This window comes from Gymnogyps californianus, chromosome 1 (assembly GCF_018139145.2).
Source record: "Gymnogyps californianus isolate 813 chromosome 1, ASM1813914v2, whole genome shotgun sequence".
NCBI classification, from domain to species: domain Eukaryota; kingdom Metazoa; phylum Chordata; class Aves; order Accipitriformes; family Cathartidae; genus Gymnogyps; species Gymnogyps californianus.
This window is the reverse complement of record NC_059471.1, coordinates 216,971,510-216,988,105: the sequence shown is the minus strand read 5'-3', so window position 1 is coordinate 216,988,105 and position 16,596 is coordinate 216,971,510. Positions and strand designations below refer to the sequence as shown.

General features: G+C 38.8%; 1 protein-coding gene across 1 annotated transcript in view; it reads right to left on the bottom strand.

Annotated features, from left to right (window-relative positions):
* The window catches only part of LRGUK (leucine rich repeats and guanylate kinase domain containing), a 53,974-nt gene extending 37,744 nt beyond the window's left edge, over positions 1–16,230 (bottom strand). Inside the window, exons 1-9 of the mRNA XM_050911291.1 lie at positions 16,021–16,230; positions 14,753–14,860; positions 14,010–14,091; positions 12,772–12,872; positions 11,931–12,012; positions 8,490–8,614; positions 4,890–5,033; positions 1,981–2,061; positions 460–546 (exon numbers count right to left, since the gene is read on the bottom strand). Coding sequence (XP_050767248.1) covers positions 460–546; positions 1,981–2,061; positions 4,890–5,033; positions 8,490–8,614; positions 11,931–12,012; positions 12,772–12,872; positions 14,010–14,091; positions 14,753–14,860; positions 16,021–16,230 — 1,020 coding nt within the window. The remainder of the gene's footprint in view (positions 1–459; positions 547–1,980; positions 2,062–4,889; positions 5,034–8,489; positions 8,615–11,930; positions 12,013–12,771; positions 12,873–14,009; positions 14,092–14,752; positions 14,861–16,020) is intronic.
* Between the last annotated feature and the right edge of the window lie 366 nt (positions 16,231–16,596).

The window sequence follows — 16,596 nt, the reverse complement described above, 5'->3', positions numbered from 1 at the left end:
GTTTTTTGGGGGGAGAAGATTTTACAGTGAAAGCTGTATGGAGTAGAACGGCAAAGAAGCATCTGTATAACTTCTAGAGTTCACTTTGCTGTATACAACACTAAAAAAACCCAACAACGGTATTTTAGAAGTAGCACAGTGGTTATCACTTCAGAGTCTTTCATGAATGTAGTTGCCTGTTTAGATTCACTAGCTGAGTAACAATGGCTGCTAAGTAAATTTCTTCACTGAACAAAGCTTTTAGGTAAGCTTTGCGTTTTTACATACCACAACTGCTCCAGAAATTCTGCAGATATATATCTGGATTTAAAAGCAAAAGTCTCTGAATTTGTAGCCTATCTTGTGGGCTGAAACATGGGAGATTTGTCACACCCAAATGACTACGAAGCTACATTTGCATGCACAGTTTTTTATATTCTTTATTTAGAAAAATTCCAGAATGATATGATGTTTACATACCTTTTCTTCCACTGAAATCTTCTTGAGATCCAGTTCTGTTAGTTGGAGCAACATGAAAATCACCAAGAGCCAATAATCTGTTTGCTCCTGAAGGACAAAGTTTCCACTTTGACATAAAGTACTTAACTTCATCAATCTAATATTTAATTTCAATCGGTTGAAATTAAATTGGCCTTAATACATTGCAACATAAAAAGCTTTTTACCCTGAAGAATGTCAATACACTGTACAAATTGACCCCCCACCATAAGCTTAGCTTCTGCAACAAAAACTAATGTTCAAAAGTCTGCAATACATTGTTCAAAAGGTCAGGATGGGAATTTAAAAATCACCACCACACCCACTAGAACACCAAGACAGACTGTTGGAGAACCAAAAGCGTTACCTATACTGGGATTATATAATAAACTATGGTTAATACTTCTAACCTTAGTAGTATTGTAGGAACTTTAAAAGAGAATTTGCATTATAAATTTGTCATCATATATGCTTTTGAGTCTGAGACAATAAAAAGAATAATTAAAAATCAAATTAAAAAGCTGACACTGACAAGTTCATGAAGCTTCTTAGTTCTAAAACCAGTAAGGTCCTGTTAAAACCACTGAAATTCAGACAGCTGTCTTAAGATGATTGTTGCATGTATAAGTTATTAAAACAGTAATTGAAAGGAACAGGATCAGACTTTGCTTAGGGGAAGGACATCGAAACAGAAAAAGGCTTTCAGATTACGGAGGACCGGGGGCAGCCTATTTTGGGTATTTTTTCATGCTAATCTCATTGTGTGCCACGACAGACCATTCTCACAAAAACCAATACAAAACTGGCAATTACAGGAAGGAGAAGTTAAACCCTGAACATTTTTCTTCTCTCTGACATTGGAAATCACTGTACAATTCAAATATAATTTAGAAATCACAAAAGTCAGGATAGAATCACCTTTGATCACTCAGGACAAATTACAAATGCACAGTCAAAGTCAGAATTTCTGATATTTTGCCAATGTCGTTGTTTATAAAAGGGATGTTTAATTCGTTAATTGAGGAATATTGTGGGAGCCATAAATGAGAACTGAGTAAATCCTAAAGAGGAAAAGAGACACATGTGTCCAGAGACACATGATTTTAAAAGGAGTACTATTAAGTTCCTTTGAGCTTTTCCCAGGAACAATCGAGTACAGACCTTCAAAGCAAACAAAAAGGGGATCTTTTCCCAAACAAAAATCATGGCATACTGTGAGTGCAAACATATAAATGGATTCACAAATGGAATTAATAAAATTCATGGATTTACTATGTGGATATTATACATCATGATTCACATGCAGCTTTGGTTCAGACAAATTTCCCAGATAAAGGTGGGTAACCATGCCAGGGAAACCATCACTCATTACTTCTTGTACTCATTCCCTGAAATGACCTGGCCACTCTCAGAGACAGAAACTCAGGCTAAATGGATTCTGGTGTGATCCAAAACAGCAGTTCTAGGTCCTTATTTTTGGCTTCCTCTTTAGTTCTTTCTTACCTGTACAGGATTTTTTAAAAGATTTAAAACTCTGAGGAGAGGCAGATCTTCAATACATTCAAGTTCACGCAGCTCAGCAATCTAATTAGTGACAGAAAAAGAGCATAAATCAGCAGCAACAGAATCCACGATAACTATGGGAAAAAAAGTATTTTAATCCCTGCTCTTAAAATCTGGACATAAAAAAAATTCATTATACTCACAAAATGGGTGTACATGTTAACTGCATTCAATAAGGCACTTCTAGTCACAAAAGACAGACAACTTGGATGTTAGCTGGAGAAGCAGTATAATACAGACAGCAATTTCAAACCACCTGTGTTTTTCCAGTTCTTTCAAATGTCAAGCCCTAGCACATTTAGCTTTTATGTGGCTGATGTGCTTAAGTGAGGCAATTCTGCAGTTATATTTGCGCTTCAGTTGACTAGCAAAAAAATTACTTCTAAAAGGAGTTTCTTTTCACTGGAGCTCAAGTTCAGCCTGCCTAACTTGCAGCACTTGAGTGAAAAGCATCAGCATAGTTGGCCGTGGCTGTCTGTGTCCAGAGGGTGATGCATTCCACTTAAGGTCTCATCTGTCCACAAAGGAAACCTGGGTTGGCTGCACTCAGGCACATCAGATAAGCATTAGAAGTTACGTGGGATTAAGCAAAGTTTGTGTGCCCAAAACAAAGTCACACTAGAGGCACTCATGCTAGACCCTGAGTGAACAATTGTAAGGCTCTCAATTAAAACAAAAAGGGTCAAATGGAATTCACGTTGCCTCATTTTAGCCATCTGTTAAGTTAGCCCAAGTCAGTCGCTTCACTTCACTTTATAATCAGTGGAGAGGGGCAGTTCCAGAGGTCATCTGATCCATGGTAGGCTGGGATGAATTGCCTTGTAAGGTGTCCTGGTTTCGGCTAGGACAGAGTTAATTTTCTTCCTAGTAGCTGGTATAGTGCTGTGTTTTGGATTTAGTAGGAAAATACTGTTGATAACACACTGATGTTTTTAGTTGTAGCTAAGTAGTGTTTATACTCAGTCAAGGATTTTGCAGCTTCTCATGCCCAGCCAGCAAGGAGGCTGGAGGGGCACAAGAAGCTGGGAGGGGACACCGCCAGGACAGCTGACCCAAACTGGCCAAAGGGATATTCCATACCATATGATGTCATGGCCAGTATATAAACTGGGGGGAGTTGGCCGGGAGGGGGAATTGCGGCTCGGGAACTAACTGGGCATCGGTCAACGAGTGGTGAGCAATTGCATTGTGCACCACTTGCTTTGTATAGTTTAATTCTTTTAGTATTACTGTTGTTATATTATTATTATCATTATCATTGTTTTTCATTCCTTTCTGTCCTATTAAACTGTCTTTATCTCAACTCACAAGGTTTTTTTTTTTTCCTGATTCTCTCCCCCATCCCAGGGGTGGGGGGGAGTGAGTGAGCGGCTGCGTGGTGCTTAGCTGCCGGCTGGGGTTAAACCACGACATAAGGATACCTGTTTTTCCTGCACTGCTGAAAGACTGAACCTAGAAGACTTCAGATTCTATCCCTAACTTATACTCAGCTTATGTAAAGTGTCTAAAAACATAAACCTCAACCATAGTCTACCCAATATTCATTTTGAGATAACAAGAAGTCCACCGCGGCACAGCTTTGACCAAGTTAAATGTCATTTGGGTGGATTTCCTAAATAAATCATAGGATGCCAACCGTCAACATTTGAAAATCACTGAACATGTATATGAGAGACATGCTTTGCAGATAAACCTATCGTGCCCATTTTTGAAAAATCAAGCACTTAAGGTCATTCTGGGTGGTGGTGAGCTGAAGCAACTCAGATCTTTCTGTGTTAATTAATTAAAATTCTCTTTAAATTATTCTTCAGAAGGAAATGTTCAAAAAATGGTGACTCATTAAACAGTTTCAATAACATCATTAAAAGAGGCAAATTTTGATGAGGTAAAATTAATAGCTTTTGCGTGCTGTAAAGAACAGTGGAAACTATATGAGGCAATGGAAATGGTGTTATTAATGCTAATAGCAACCATACTATTAGTTAGTTTCCTGTCTTGTGCAATTGATGTACCTTTAAATGTCAACCTGAACACAGTGTGAGAAAAAGAATTCATAGTGTCTTGAATTAAATTCTGTAAATGTATCTTGCAAGTGGGGAAAAATGACAGAAAATGTTCAATTCCTGGTTTATATTTTTATTTCTTATTTTCTTAGGGTTTTTTCAAATGCAGATCTGTCTTTGATGTCAAAATGATTCATGAATTGACGGTCTTTTCAGTTAAGGACCCTGAAAGATCAATATCACAGGTATTATGTATATATGGCTCGGGTTTCAAAATTCAAATACAAATGAGTTGGATTGTATCATTGTACTTCCAGTGAAAATTCTGCTGCATAACAAAAGCCACTTTATAATAGAGTACATGCAGTTCTGCCTTACAGGAAGTTTCCAGCTGAGAGCTCAGAAGAATCTGTGGTCATAAAATCGGGCTGAGAGATATTAGCAAACCCTCCCGAGGCCTGGCAGTAGAAAAGCTGTGATGTAAGTAAAGATCCTCAAGAATAATCAAGCTGCAAAAGCTGCATACTCATCCCTACCTCGCCCACTCAAGGGCGCACTGTTAGTTCTTTATGTACATGAGCCCTAAATACTACAGAAGTGATACCTACATAAAGATAAACCCATCTAGAGATATTAAATAAGGCCTGAGGAGTACACTATCAATCAACATGTGAAACAGTACTGGAGTGAAACACCAATGGAAAAAATGTCATCTTTTCTAATATTCATTTCTTGCAGTGTTGTAAGATTTTTTGATTAAGCCTTAAAGGGACTGAATTTTAGCGGGGGGGGGGGGAGGGGGGAAGCATTCTTAGAAAAAGCTGAGATCAATATTAAGTCTGCTACCTGGTTATCCTCTAGGTTGATCACCTCTAGTAGATCATGTTCCTCCAAGCCTTCCAGACTAGTTATTTTATTGCTAGATAGGTCCAGCTTCTGTAGAGTTTTCAAGCTGTCCAACCCAGTTATCTTCTCAATCTGGTTAGAGCTCTAAGAAGAAATGAAAGCATATAAAGTGTTGATAAAGTTCTACAGACAGAAAACAACATTCCTGAGGAAGAATGGAGTTCACTTCATTATTGAGAATCCTATTACAAATAGGCCTTTTATGCATTAGCCCCATCTTCATCTTGAGATGACATATTACAGCCTTCCATACTGCTCAAGGAAAAAAGAATCAACTATCTTCTGATTAACTTATCTTCAACTCACCTTGAAGAGCGGCGAGAGACAACAGCAATAAAAAGAGCTCTAGCATTCTTTTAAAGCTGATACTGGCTAAAGGATACTCTTGTCACTATCCAAGTCAAAATTTAGAAAATAGATATGCACATAGAAGCATAGAATATATATACATACACACATAAATACATAGAATTTCCCTCTGTAATCATTGTTATATTTACACTTATGATTACAGAATAAATAATAAAAATATTAAGGTAGAACAATACAGTACTGTCTTCTTTGGACTACAGGCAGCCTATAAAAATATTTCTAGGATACACAAGTTCATTTTAACGCATACTAAGTGAAGGCAGACTTTACTTACTGTCAGTGACAGTATGGTCAGAAATGTTAAAAACAAAAAAACCAAACTCACCTTACTGTAAGTTCATCTAGACTCTGACACAAGAAATGACCCAAGCTTTTGAGGACTTATAAATAACTATCATTGTTTTACATTCCTTCCAAACAAGGTACAAGATAGAAGACCTATATTTATCACTGGACACCAGATGGCTTCATCTCTCAGGGCCTCACAAATCATATACTCATTTCTGCTATGAACTCCAAATAGGTATAACATGCTAGGTTCTGTACTCATCTTTGTCCCAGTGGCCACACATACCCAGATGGCCTCTCAACATGATTCTTTCTGTATAACCTTGCAAGTTACATTTTTCCATCAGCATCACCTTGTGCTGGAAGCTTAGAAGCCTCATTTTCTATTAATAAATATTTAGGAACTATTGAAATAAATAAGCTGGCTGACTCTAATGTTAATCCAGTTGTCTGTCCTTGACATTTTTCCTGACTTTTAAATGTTTAATCAGGTTATTAATAGCATGGAGGCTCTCTCTTCTCTTCCTGTTCTTCGTTAGACCTCTGTTTAATAGGATACAGCTCAGAGCTCTAGTTGCAAAATGCTATGTAAGAGGTGCACATAAAATTCTGTGAACAAAAGGGATTTGTGCAGAGATCCTTTTTTGCAAAGCATAAAATTCCTAAGAGACCAGTTCATTTGAGCTGCACTCCTTATTTTTTGCAAACATAAGCAGAATAAAGGCTTTTGGGTATGGCTAGACAGTATTTACAGTTTTTGAAGCCTTTCTTCCAAACTTCAGACCTTACTACTCTTTCAACCTAAAAAGCTCACGGGAAAATGGAAAAGCAAGCTGAATCAATGGGAAGAGAGGGGATGACTACTCCCATGAAAAAAGAACTGCATTTTATTCTAATTAGTAAAAGAAAATGCTATGCTAAAATCTGTCTATTTACATAATTTCCACGTGACTATCTACTTTGCTAATTAAAAAAAGACAAGCAGTTGTATAAATAATCGTATCAGCATGTAAGAACCAAAACTGAAGAACATGTTCATATTAATAAGGCTTAGCTGTTAACACAACCTCCAAAACATTTTACAGAGCAGATAACCATTACTAACAGAATTATTAGGCCTTTTAACAGATGAGGAAATCAGTGCACACAATGGCTGAGCGACTTACTGTAGTTCTCCCTGAAGAAAGTATTTAGAGAAAAGATCTTCCTGTCAGCTTAGATTGTCATACTCCTATAGTTCATTTCAGAACTTTTAGACATGATTTTGCCAATCTGAGCTAACCTTATCCAGTAAAAATGAGACAAAACTCAGTTTTATTGCCACTAAGGGCATAACTGAAAGCTACTGAAGGCATTATATATCTGAAATATAAGTATATTAAAAATAAGTTACTGAACACTATTTGAATATATTATTCAAAACATACTACTGTCCACTTTTAAATGTGAATACCTTTCCTGAATATCGAAGCAGTAATAAGTACAAAGGCCAATCAGGCCTCGATGGGTACAGACCTTAGTTACTCTCTTCTATATGAACTACTACAGAACAGAAGAAAAATCTTTAAAATTTTAAAAGGACTGAAAAAGAATATTTCTATTCCTGATACGGGATCCATTCACTTTACCTAAAATATTTATGTAGGTGCTTAAAACTAATGTAGCAAATATGAACATATTTCTATGGATAGTTTTTTGGTACCCATTTTTAAAATTCCATTAAATATTTTTTTCAATTATTATTACAAAGTAAAACCTATTAAGAAGTAGCCTGTTGTATTTTATAGCAACTGAATTGCATTAAAAATAGTTTTTGCTTGTGTTTCTGCGCAACCTCTATATTGATGGCTCTTCCTACTAAGTATCTCGAAATGATTTAGAAGAAAGTGTTGGTATTATTAAGGACATTTTACAAACGTGGAACTGAAGAACACTGAGATAAATGCCTTCCCAAGGCCTGTAAAAGAGCAAGACGCATGCAGACAAGTGTAGGCATTGACAGATAGAGGTCTATATTTGGGCTAGTTATCCCTGGCTATCTTCATAACCAACGGAGAGAAACAGGCACTTCCAAGGCCTGATGCATCTAGTGTTAATGTAGATGTCAGCAGCTGGATCAGAATAATTAAGTATTTTAAGCGTCCATTTCTCTCCACTGACTTTTGAGGCAGCAGAGAACAACTAGCTTAGGTACAGTAGTCTACACTGCAGAAATCTGAAGCCAGGTAAGATAAATCCCACTAAGCATCTAAAAATATAACCTAGAAATGTTGTATTTAAACAAATATACTCTAGATATCTTGATGCAAAGCTAGCAATATAAAGCTTCCAATCTCATTACCAGATACTTAAAAAATTAAACAAAGGTCCTTTAATAATTATCAGATTTGCATACTGAACTTGACTTGTTTTCTAAAACGAATGCAAGCTTCTCAGTCCTCACTTTTCCCTCTCCTGTCCCAACTCACTGCTATCATGAACACAACTTTATGAGGAAATGTACTTTTAAAAAACTTTTTTTTCATTGTTTGTATTGTGGGACTTGCACAGTAAATAACTTCTTACACATCACCTAAGCAACAACAAAACCTACACAGAGCAAATGCAAAATATCTTTGGAGAAATTCAAAACCCAGCTGGACAAGGCCCTGAGCAACCTCCACTGAAGACGGCTCTGCTTTGAGCAGGAAGCTGGATCAGATGACCTTCACAGCTCCCTTCTAACCGATATCATTCTATAATCCTGTATTAATAAAAAAATATGTCCAGTACTACAAATCTCTCTGAAAATTTGTTATGTAATTACCTTCACATTTATTAAGGCATTAATACATTGATAAAAGACAGACAGGAAAACAACTCGAATTACTTCTTTCTTACCAGATCGAGTATTCTGATAGGTAAGTTCTCAAGGCCACTGATTGCAATTAGTCTGTTGTGTGACAAACTAAGATGAGTCAGACTGTGACACTTCTCCAGTCCTCTTATCTCCTCTATGTTATTAACTATACAGAGGTTTTTGCATTTAAGGAAAATAACTGAACACAAAACCTTAGCAATAATTAGTTGCTAAATTAGCCAATGGAGCTGAATTTTATGGTATGGGGAGCTGGACATCAAATGCTTCATGCTAAGGAGTTTGAAATCCCAGCTGCTCACACTCACCCCTATTCCGGAACTTACTATCTCCTTGTTTGACTGACACAACTTTTTGTAGGGCAGCAGGACAAGCGACACTGATCCAGCTAGAAATATTCTCCTCTCCTTTTTGCAGGGGTTTTTAACTCTGATTGTTTCTGTGACCTGGTTTACATCGCAGCCCTTCAAGCTGGCATAACCGGGCTGATGGCAAATCAAAAAAGGAGTGAAATGAGGGAACAGGAGTGTGGGGAAGAAACTACTTCTGCCAGCATCTTGCAAAACTATGCTGTAAATCTCTGGTCTTCTTACCAGATGCACATATGCAGGCTAAAACACAGGGGTATTTACGTCTTTGACTTTACCTGAGCACCAGTCATGTTAGGTCAGCTGTAGAATACAGGCACATGGCTGATTCATCAGAGGAGGGTGTAATCTTTTTATGTTTATGGAGTACTTAACTCCACATGGCTCCAAACTGACCTTGACCTCCAAGCATCATACACAAATTATTCAAGTCATAACAGACAATAGTACTATATGGGGCTATTTCACTTTAAATTATACCTGTTCTATACTGGCCATCTGTCCTAAAAGGGGAAAGTGTATTTTAAATTAACATTAAAATCAAAAGCAGCAGTACAAGTAGTTAGGATTCCTCTCAGCAAACTTCAGCATTAGCATAACTACCCAGATTCCTTAAACAAAGCACGTTTCCTTTGACAACAAGCCATCTCAGATTGCTCTTTCACAATGGGATGAACTGCAGAGGTACCTGACTCTGTGTCTGTCCACTGTACCAAAATCAGCTAACTCTGATCCAGGTATCTAATTGTTTGGTGACTGAAGTTAGGCAAGAAGAATTGCACTCGCATTGTAAGTGTCCAAGCTGGAACTAGTTACATAAAACCCCAAGAAATATAACTGAAAAAAATAGCCAGAATGTGCAGGACAGAGAAATGCCTTTAGGCAATCACAGAAGAAAACATTTTTAATTGACTTGAGAGAATGAACTCTGCCTGCAAATAGGGGCAAGTGAATTTTCATTCACGTTTCTAGTCTTACCAGGCAGTGGACAAATTATCAGGATTTTTTTCTCTCAGTCTGAATGATATTGTAACCAAACAAAATATAAGCTTAGCCAGGGCCAATAGAATACTCTTTAATAGCTGTGACCTAACTCTGTTTTTTCCTAACTGCATTCCTACGTAGGGACTTAATCATATGCTACCTAAGTTCTACATTCACAGGCCGACATGAGGAAGGAGAGGAGGAGAAATGAGCTAGTAAGCACAGATTTGTCTTTTCGTAGGACCTCGCACTAGGCTGTCTCTGTCATTTTAGAAAAGAAACCAAAACCATCCACAGGCACTGATATTTGACAGATATTAATTGATCTGCATACAAAATGGGACTGCTTCTCTTTCAACTATTGAGGAAAAGTTTTGGCAAGGAAAAAAATATTGTTTAAGCCATAAGCATCAATATGAGGCAGCAAATTGCCCAGCACTAAAAACTAATACAATCAGGTTTAGTTTTTTAATGACTCACTATAATGCTTTGTCAGATATTATTGCCCAAGCTGTCTCCCTTTCTGGTTTGGGCAGTTTCCTCCTTGAAAACTCATTTATAAACCTGTCAGGTGTGCTTGTGTGTGCACCTGTCAGAAAAAAGTTACAATGACCTTACCATCTGCATCATAATTCACTTAAATATGGGAAAAATGCTTAGTTACTGTCAATGAGAAATGCATGCCAAACATTTCTGCTACTGCATGATATTTAATATAGTATTTTCATTTACAATTACAAAGAACAGCTTGTTTTGTCTGCCATGTCTTCGGTGAGGAGTGCTTGACATGGGTTAGGAACAGTGCCACTTTGCTATTCTAAATTCTGCACTTCTAAATTCTGCACTCATTTTCCTCTATTTCAGAGGGTCCTGTTGCAACTGTATGCATGAAACAGTTTTTCTCTCCATTTCAATGGTGTCTTCATTGACAAATGAAGAAATTGAAGACAGCACGCTGCTGCATTGAAACCAAATGAAAAAATACTGATTCACATCCACAATGCAAACCTCTGATCTTTTTCCCTTTTCATTTTGCCATATGGTTTTTGCTCTGCGATGGAAAATTAGAATTGCAAAGGGATAGTGTCTCAATGCCATATTCTGACAAGAATCACGTCACCTGCACACCTTGTAAAACGTGTGAATAATGTAACCTGGACACCCTGCAAATGCTTTATCTGCTCCTACATGAAAAAGGCATTGTATTAATATCATTTGGTAATGGGCTACTTTGAGGACAAGCGACAGAGAAAAAACTGCAACAGCCTGCTGTCTTCTCGTTTTCAGAGGGCAGAAAATCAAGATGCAATTTAGGAAGCAAAGAGGAAAGGTTCACGAGCCCTCGGGAAGCAATTGTAAGTAAGGCAGCACGTCAACACGAAACTCCAGAAGACCTTTCAGAAAAGCTTAGGAGAATCTTTAGGGAGACTGAGAGGACTATGGACAGCCTTGGAAAAGTAAGCAATGAAGAAACTTAATCTGCAGGCTCATGTTTAACTGATTTCTGCCAGAACAGTGTTTCTAATCGCACAAACTGGGTACCACAGTGAGAGTGTGGAAGGTGGGTAGCAGAACACCTTCACTCTGTGTACTTCCCTCAGCGTACGCCAGGAAGTTTTCTCTCACTTAAAGATTCTCTTCGTTGTCATTAAACGGCCTTGTCCTCCACAGAGCCTCTACAGTCCCTGCATAATTAGCTATGTCTAAGATTAAACAACATGCATCTTTTTCATTTAAGGGAGCTTAGTGTTCCAAGCTGATTTCCTATCAACCTTTCATAAGTAAAAATACTGGGATAATTTATTACCTCTGCCATGCAAAGACAGTGTGACATGTCACTTTTTCAGTTTTGCATGATGCAAAGTGGAGTTTTTTTCTGTTCCTCTAGCAGGCTAATACCTTACATGTATACACAAACACTTTAAACACCATGCATGCTTAAGCAAATTAAGATCAGTTTCACCACTAGAATTACAGTGTTTAATCTTGCTTCTAAAGACAAAATTGACATGAAGGAAAAATACAAGGAAAACAGATATCTGTTTGAAGCAAACAGCTGTTCAGAAAGCAAACAAGAAACTTTTCTCCCATTCAAGTTGCCATAAAGGATACAATCCAGCAAGAGTTTAGTAAGTGACTGGTATGCTGACAAATCTTGCATTTTAGGTATTTGATTGTATGAAAAATCTACTTCCTAAAGAAAAAAGGAGACAAAGTTAGTTTTATTTCTTCAGCACTTACAGCTGTCTTGTGAAACTAAACAGCTGTTACATTAAACTTGCGATCAAGGGTGTGGAAGAAATAAGAAGATCATTAATATTAGTATTGGGACGTCATAACAAGAAAGGCTCTTTTTTATGACACACAGAATTCACGTTTTGGGAACTTCCAACACTATACTTTCTTCCAGCAACATTATCACTAATGGTCCTGTAATTATTCATACATATTAAAAAAACTAACAGAGAAAACAGAGAAATACATAGAGGTTGTATTTCAAAACAACCTCCTGCTTTTTATAACCCAAAGTGGGCTACAAGTAAATAACAGCAAAGGGAAGACTAGCACACAGCTACACTTTAAGTACATGTTTCACAATAACGATTGGCACCAGTCAATCTGAAAGGCAGGAGATGATCCCAGTAAAGGTCTGATGAATTTGACAAGCAAGGAGAAAATTCTGGCTATATTTACCTCTGGCTAGAAGAGTTAGCTGTATGATACACCTTCCCATGGCATGCAAGGGTTCAGAGTGTGAAAGAAAATAAGACTGAATTGTGCAGTGTAAAATACCCAAACATTTGGAAAAGCTATTAAAATGTCAAATTAGGTAAGAAAGAAGAATACGGAAGGCATAAAAATTTGCTTTTGCACATGTCCAAATACAATGTCTAAATTAGATTTAGAAAATGGTTTGAATTTAAACCTATAAAATGCATTTTTTGCAACTTACCTTGAGATTTTTAGGTGGTTTAAAAACAAAATATGTAGTCAATTCATTGTTGGAAGCATTCAGTTCTAGTAAGTGAGGCATGTGACTGATACAAGAAAGATCTAGTAACAAAACAAAATGTCAAATCCCGTACATGAATGCATAGGTAAATGCAGAGATCACGTCAAAATGTGATAATTATGTCCAAATGTGATAATCATGTCAATAATCATGTAAAAAAAAAAAATCATACGATAATCATGTCAAAATGTGATAATTATGTCCAATAGCAATCAAGAATCAATTTGTTACATATTCAGAAAACGATGTTTAAAATGCAGAAATCAGATATATTAACACCTTCTACTAGAAAAACAGATGATTTCTAAACCACGAAGAATAAATGTTCAAGTTCTGCATTAAATTTCCATTATGTCAGCTGATTTGTCTATACGCCAGAATATAGTTTTATATTCTAGCTACCTCTAGAATGAGAGAGAGACTACCTCTGTCCTAAGTTATTAATTAGTGGAGAAAAGTATTTAGGTCACTACTGAAGACTAAATGACTAGTTGCTATGGAAAAGCCCCTGCTCTGTTCAGACCTAGCCTTCTCAGACAAACTGTTAGTAAAATGAGCACGGAGAAGTGCCACCTTACAAAAGTGCTGCTATTATTGGACTCCAGCACCTCAAGTGAAATGAACTTGAAAGAAATAATGCAACAGGTTGCCCACCACAGCTTATTCCTTTTGATGTTAAATTAAAAAATGAGTTGGGGAGTACGAGGGAGAGGGAGGGAGTAGAAGATGATGAAGTTTACCCCAGTCTCCATTTGTTACCTTTCTAAATCCAGGATATAATTTTTTTACATTTTGTCACCAATGGGAAACCTTGACAAAGGAAAGCGCAAGGCTGGGAAAACTGTACCAGACATAACTTTAAATATTATGACATCTACACATGTAAAATCTCAACCTTAACCTTGTATTGACATGCTTGCTTGCATTTTATCTTTGGATAATAAACTGGACAATAATCTCCATGTTCCCACTGATAAACATATGCTGGTGCAGCTGTCTGAATGGCCCATACATCATTCTCAAGAAGATCTAGCCATCACCTCATTCCGTAGAGCTGGAATAGTTACACCATTAAAACATAGACCAGGCTTTGTGATACTAAAGCTACATGGTACAGTGCATTTCTCATCTTAAATGATTTCACAACCCAAGAATTTACTAGTGTATTTACTACATACCATTAATTTTATTATATGAAAGTTCCAGCTTCTGTAGGTGAATGTATCTGGAGAGAATGTTAATGTCACTTAACTCACGACCCTGGAAAAATAAAGCAAAGAGACTTTAATAACTATCTGTATAACCTCAGCCGCTCTCCCAAGAGATACACAGCAGCAGGAGACATTGAAGAGGTGCCCCAAGGTCCCTCCAGATGGATGTGTCAGAACAGGATGACATACACAGGAAGTGATGTTAGACCTGCAGACCAGCCATGAATGGAGAAAATGTCAAAAGAAGACTTTAAAACACAACCAGGAGAGAGAGCTGTAGCTAGGAAAAACGCCAGAAAAACAAGGCTCCCTGGAAAAGGGAGCGGCAGCAAGTAATCTTTAAAAAGACACAACCATTTTAACTTTCTGAAGGGACAATGAACGCAGCATTCTCAGGTGTTTAGCATGTTCCTCTATTTTTTTCTCCAGCTGACTGAAGCAGGAAGATACATTTTCACAGCCAAAGACTAGATAAGGAAAAATCTTACTGCTGTTGCTACTAAGTGAAAAAAACAATACCGGTATGGCAGTTGTCAGCAGGAGCCGTGCTGTGTCTTGTCAAAAGTCCCATGTACATGAAACGGCATTGACAGGTAGAGACAAAAATCTGCCTCTTGAAATTTTTTTACTAGACCAACTATTTGCTGCTAAAAAAAGGAAACCTTTGAGCAGAGAAGCACTTTACAATGATGTTCTTTGCTTATACTTACTGAAAGTGACAGATTAAGATAAACGTATTCGATACCAGGGGCTGAACGCCCCAGCTTGTGGAGACCCTCAGCCACAGTGTCTTCATCCAACACTCCATCAAACCGACCCTATAAAATACCAGAAGGGGGAGTGGGGGGGGGGGGGGGGGGAGGGAGAGGAATGGATTAAGGGGAGATTTATGAAACAAAATTCCACACTGGGTATAATCTGGGGGCTGCTTGTGATGCAATTGGGACCAAAGTTTAATAAAAGTCCTCAGTCAAATGCTGCTTTCAGTGCTCCATCACCCTACTAAGGCACTACACATTAGGAAAAATGATGAATACAGCCCTCAAAGCAGATAAATAGAAACGTCACATACTACTTCTATACATTTAAAAAGGTTCAACAGTTTTTTGTTGGGAATTTTTTTTACCTTCTGGTTTAAATGCACAGCTCTAAATAGGACCTGTTTCCAGAGATGTTGAGCCATGAAACTCACATTGATTATGGATGTTAACATCTCAGCAAATCAGCATTGACATAACCCCAGTGTTGCACCCCAGTATGCACATTATTGGAGGCCCTTTAAATTTGTTCAGCATGAGCAGCTAGCGCTACTCTTCAGAGAACAATCTTTGCCAAAGAGGGTACTTGACAGATGGCACTAATGAACCACTGCATAGGTTTAATGAGAAAATAAGCCAATGGCTTGTGAAATTCCTATAAGCTTGGAGAAGTCACACAACAATTGCTGATCTAGGGACCAAGATAAATAATGTTTCAAATGGTAATCATCTAAATTATAGGACCTACATGTTATAGCAATGGAGACTACAGATGCATTTCCACTAGGTAAAAATATGAGGTGATAATGCTGTGGCAGTGGACGCTTTAGAGCCCAGCAGAGCAGGCAGAACAAATTCACTTGGGTCCAGGGGCTTACTGAATCTCAGGGCTGGGCATATAAACAGGAAACAAGTTTAATTTGGCAATCCATATGCCAGCTTATCCTTAGTCTTTATATAGCAAGGAGAAAGGGACAATCCAAAACTATCCTGGACACCACAGAGATGGAAGAGACCCTAAAAAAAGGCAGAAATGAGGGGTGAGGGGAAACAGACCAAACCAGCCTTTCCCCTCTTTGGTGAAATGAGAAATCACTGCCTGGTACCCCCATCGACTCCCCCTTCTTTCCCCCACAACTACACTGAGTGATGAGGGGGGAAAGGGCTCTTCCCTCATGAGCACACCCCTCCCCAAATAGCTGGGGGGCACTGAGCTGAACCTCTGTGCGCTGTGACTCCTCTTCCTCTTCGTCATCGGCCTCCTGCTTGTCCTCTTGGTGAGGCAGGCTGAGCTGTGGCTGCGGCAGGCTGGGCCTGTCCTGGGGCAGCTCTCCGGGGATCCCCTGGGAGAGGTGCTGAGGGGGCCCATGAGAAGGGGGAAGCAGCTCACCGAGGCCGCCCTCTCCCCCCTTCTGCTCGCCCCCCGCCATGAGCTGTAATAAGAAGCGGGGACGCGGAGGGAGCTGCGCTATCGGTGCTTCGCGCTCGACCACCACCCCGTCACGCCTCAGAACAGGCCGCCGCCATTTTGTTTGCTCTCCTGTTGTCGTGGAGACGGGGGAAGCTCCCCGCCCCCTGCGGGGAAGGGGATTCGCGCCAGCCAGCCAGCCAGCCAATAGAAAAGCGGCGGGTGGAGCGGTGCAGGATGGGAGTTGTAGTTCTCTGCGCGGGGCTCGCTCGCAGTGGCCGCCAGGCCGCAGAGCATACTGGGAGTTGTAGTCCGCCTCACAGGCGGTCTCCTCAGGCAGTGCCATCCCGCTGGCAGAGATGCTTATGTGGCTGAAGGCACCGCATCC